Here is a 4,913-nt window from a genome sequence, read left to right as displayed (position 1 = left end):
TTTTTTCTTTAAAATAATTCAGACCATTGCCCGTAGGCGCGCCAATGATGAATACAAAATTCTTAATTGTATATCATAAAATTCGTAATAACTACCTCCTAAAACTCACCAAATTTCATTTTCATAGCTCAACTGGTCTTAGAGCAATAAATAAATTGGCAGTTTGAAATAAAAATTTCAACACCCTGTATCTCCAAAACTAAGCATTTGCGGACATATGTTTATAGAACAAACTGGTATTAATTTTTCATGTAGAATTAGTCCTTAAAATTTTTCATACTTATTTACTAACACCCTGTATAATACTTTTATTCCAAATGTCAAGAATCATAATTGTTGATCTGACAGGTCAAATGGCAATATCCAAGATGTAAAATAACCACAAAAGTTATTCAAATGTTGTGTAAATATATTGTGACTTTATTATAAGAGATGTTATTGTGAATTTTTGCACACTCATTTGGAAGATAATAATGTATGCCCCTATAAAGTATCATAGTATAATAGAAACATTTTTTTAACTAAAGTTTTTTCTTCATACAAAACATTTTTGTGGAAATGTGAAAAACCAAAAAAATACAAATTTAGCATGATTTACCTAAACACCACAAATCTTCTAGCATGATTCAAAATGTAGTTGCAGCAGATGAACTACAATTCGAACATCTAATGTAAATTGTTATTTTTATTTATTTGTTTCATGTAATATTTATCACATATTTTTATTGTTCCTTTAAGCTTTAAGGCTTTCTTGATTAATTTAACAGGTTGGTTGCCGACTAGTCCGATTGGAGTGTGCCGGCCTCCTTCAATGATGCTGGCTACTCCGATCAGGAGTATAGATCACATAATCAAAGTAAGACTCACGGAGTAGCCGGCATTAAAATAAAAAAACTGACGTTTTCTTAATTACTGACGAACCCATTTTATTTTTGAAAAATCTGTTGAATAGACTATGGAAGAACACATCAAAAGTTATAAAAAAATATACACGGTTTATTAAAAAATTTAAAGTTACTGGTTGTAACTAAGGGATGATTTTTTCTACGCCATATTAAAGTGTATTAGAAATGGAATCAGTTTTTGTCCCATTCAAAATTTTAGTGTGGATAAATTAGTCTGGGACACCTTGTATAAAAATATATTATCCAACTTGACACATTAACACGTTCAATGTTACCTAAGATTTAAACAGTATTATCATATCACAAATTATTCGTTTTATTAAAAAATACATAATTGTATCTATTTTTGTATAAATATTAATAACTTTCTGCCCCACGTAGTTCTTTCACTTTCTACTACCATTTTCATATTACACTCTTTGACTAATATCTCCTGAATGTCATTTTCCACACTTTCCCTCATTTTAAGTTTAGAAAATTCTGAAAAAACAAAGTCCTTCTGCTTCATTCTTTTCACAGCAGTTTTATAACACTTCCAGGGTTGAGGTTCAACTATAATCATATCCGTAATAGTACTAATATATTTTAAAAATCTCTTTAAGCCCAAATCGCCGTGGTTTAGGTGGATCCACATTGTTGTGGAAAAACAAAACAGTGCCGTAAATCTCTTAAGACCATGATCTTGAAGATAGCTATTTATGATAGCATTGCTTTTTGTTTCATCCATTATATCTAAACATTCAAATTTTATATTATTGGTTTTAACATCCTTTGCTCGATCTATTAATACAGGATCAATATCTACAGCCAGTACTGAAGTATCTTTTGAAACATGTTCCTCTAAGAAGTCCTTTAAAGCTATAGTTAGATTCTGTAATATAGAATTTAAAATCATTATAAAAGATACAAATTAGAAATTTAGATAATTACCCCAGTGTTACAGCCAATATCCAAAGCAACAAGTGGTTTATGTTGGTCCCAAATATATTTGGGTAATAAAGTGATGCGATCATCTGGAGAATGGAATTGATAGTAATTTATAAAATTTCCAAACTGTACAGCACCTGGGTTACCTCCCTTGAATTGTAGTTTACTGTCATTCATATGATTCATATTTTGTATTTAAATGTTTATTACGATTACGATTTGCCATAGATATTTTCAGTTTTAGTATAAAACATTTTTATGAATATGAATTTTAAATTATCAGCAATTATCAGTGATTTACTAGGTTAGGTTAGTTTTAATCTTCTATTTAGTTTTAGCACAGTAATTTGTAGTTTAGTATTTAGTAGACTAGTCCAGGAGGAATTCAACCACATGCACATGTCATTGAATTTTATTTTAAAAGAAAATATTTTTTAGCATAATAAAGTTAGCAAAATGATTTTTTCAGTCATTATTTTTACTTCTACTATAATAGCTAAAATAATTCCTCCCGATTTGAGGATAATCCCTACAGTCCAAATTTCATTTGCATTTCGGCGCAGCGCTAAAAATAAATTTCCATTTTCTGACTATAAAAAGCTGTAAAATCACTAAATAACCATATCACCTAATTCCTCCTCGTTTGTGGATTATGAATAAACTCGTTTTAATTGAAAAAAATGAAAATTAAAAATTTTACAAAAGAAATTCATGTTGGTTGCCTACACTGTAGGGGCAAAAGTGCTAGAATAATTTTCACTTTTGGTGAACCCAGTGGCGGATCTACGGGGAGAGAAAAAGGGGAAATTTCCTAACAAGGTCCTTTCCTAATAAGGTCCAAAATAAAGGGAAAAAATGTTGAAACATATCAGCTGACATGAAACCTAAACCCCAGACAGACGAATTCAACCTAATAAACACGCTAGTTAGGAAAATTAAGGGAACTTAATGCATATAAGTTATTATTTAGGTCTTTTCTGTAGTTTTGGTTTATCTTTTTTATGTCTTTTGGTTTGTGTTTCATTGGAAGTTCCCCCCTAAGGCAAATTTCCCCTTCCAAGGTAAATGTTTAGATCCGCCACTTTGTGAACCTAAACTGTAGGGGTAAAAGTATTATGCACCATAGTCAAAATAATTCCTCCTGACTTAAAGATAATCCCTCCATTCGAAATTTCATTTGCGGATATTCCGTTTTCCAGTTATAAATAATTCTGTCTTCTTTGCATTATTTGCATTTATCTGGAGACCTAGAGTGTTAGGTTATCAATTGTTGTTTGCATGCAGAGGCGTAAACAGAGGCCCTCGCAGCATGATGCTTGCGAGGGGGCCCGAATGTGTCAAGGGCCCCATCTTGTCGGCCCCATATATAAGTTGCCCATCAGATAGATACACTGTATCATATGTATGTATTGTATGTTTTTTGTTTTATAGAGCTTCTTTATCTAAGTCAATACTTTTCAAGTTACTTGCGAGTGAAAATTTTTATTTTTCAACAAAAAGACCACGTATTCAAGAGGGTTTTTCGCAAATGACTCAAAAACAACTCAAATTAACAAAAAATAAGTATATTATCGAAAAATTATCGGTAGTAATTGCACAAGAGCTCTAAAATTATTGAATTTTTCCCGAGTGGCACTTTGACATAATTTCACGTATAGTATTTTTACTACAAAATCGATATTACATAGGTCAAAATTTTTGACGTAAGAGAACTGTCAAAACATTAGAATGTGACTTTTCATTATTGCCATGTTTATTATAAACATGGTAATAATGAAAAGTCACATTCTAATGTTTTGACAGTTCTCTTACGTCAAAAATTTTGACCTACGTAATATCGCTTTTGTAGTAAAAATACTATACACAATTAAAACTGTCAAAGTGTCACGAGGGTAAAAATTCTATATTAATTTTAGAGATCGAGTGCAATTTGTTGCGATTATTTCATGAATAAAGCTGTTCAGAACCAAAATTTTTTTGTAATTTATTTGTAAGTACAAATAAGTCAATTAAACACATAGTTGTTATAAATATTTGATGGTTGACAGTCATCACTTTTATAATTTTTAAAACATTAATTCTCATTAATGTCACTGAATGTATTTTTTCATAGCAACGAAGGGCATCTGACGTAATATACTTGACGACGGGAAATTATCAAAAATTATCAGTTTAATTTTTATTTATGTAGCTTTCTATTGGTCAGAATCTCCTATGAATGAAGTAATCAAACAAAAAAATTTTTAGCAAAAATGTAGCTTATAAAAAAACAAACAAAAAATGGTGTACTTATTCATGAAGTCTATCGACGAGTAAAAGCAAAGTTGTAGCTCATGAAAAAGTGTTCTTATTCGTTCAATTTCAAATCGAATATTTCAACGTAAAATAACCAACAAACGAAGCATTTTCGGGGAAAAATTAAAACTTTTTTTTTAATGTTTAGCTTTTTTTTTATTTTTTTATAGCGTTTTATAGCAAGCTTCTAGCATCAAAACTAAGCGAGTTACGCTCAAAATAAAGTTGGCCCCTTTTATTGCTAAAAAAACGTGAAAATCTGCCCCTACGTTGGATCGGTTCAAAGTTCTTATTTTTGACAAAATTTGGTTTTATAGTAAAAAAATGTTTTATTATTTTAGAAAAATGCCCTTTTTCCAAAATAACTTAAAAAGTATTAGCAAGGGAGGATCCAGTGAGGCCCCTCGAGGATTTAAAATAATATAAATTTAAATATTTTCAGTTCAAATGTTTTTAGTTTCAAACACATATCCCGCTTGCTACGAGAAAAATGCAATGTTTTTAGCTTTGTACTGAACGGTAGTAAAGGTTGTGCTGAACGAGGTAAAGTGTGAGGTAAGCTGTGCATGTATCATAAAAAATCGGTCTTGGATCCGCCCTTGAGTATTAGTGATACGAAAAATCTCAAAGAGTAAAGACATGTAGGTTGTGCTTTTCTAAATATTTTCGTTTTATTTTGGTTTTCTGTAAGACAAAGATATGGCTGTTCAAAATTTGCAACTCGTGATTAGTGACTCGTTAGAGCCCTTGTAAATAAAATCCATTCAAAAGTAAGCACTTTGAACC

The 4,913-nt window shown here is 30.5% G+C and overlaps 1 protein-coding gene across 1 annotated transcript; it reads right to left on the bottom strand.

Annotated features, from left to right (window-relative positions):
• Positions 1–1,125: 1,125 nt before the first annotated feature.
• Positions 1,126–2,156, bottom strand: LOC126889410 (probable RNA methyltransferase CG11342). Its single transcript, XM_050657668.1, has 2 exons — positions 1,836–2,156; positions 1,126–1,776 (listed from the first exon to the last, which is right to left on the bottom strand). Exons 1-2 carry the CDS (start codon positions 2,016–2,018, stop codon positions 1,246–1,248), a joined length of 714 nt encoding a protein of 237 aa, XP_050513625.1. The 5' UTR covers positions 2,019–2,156; the 3' UTR covers positions 1,126–1,245.
• Positions 2,157–4,913: the final 2,757 nt, after the last annotated feature.

The sequence above is a fragment of the Diabrotica virgifera genome, chromosome 8, assembly GCF_917563875.1.
Source record: "Diabrotica virgifera virgifera chromosome 8, PGI_DIABVI_V3a".
Taxonomy (NCBI): Eukaryota; Metazoa; Arthropoda; class Insecta; order Coleoptera; family Chrysomelidae; genus Diabrotica; species Diabrotica virgifera.
The sequence above is the reverse complement of the archived record's forward strand: the minus strand, read 5'-3'. Positions and strand labels throughout refer to the sequence as shown.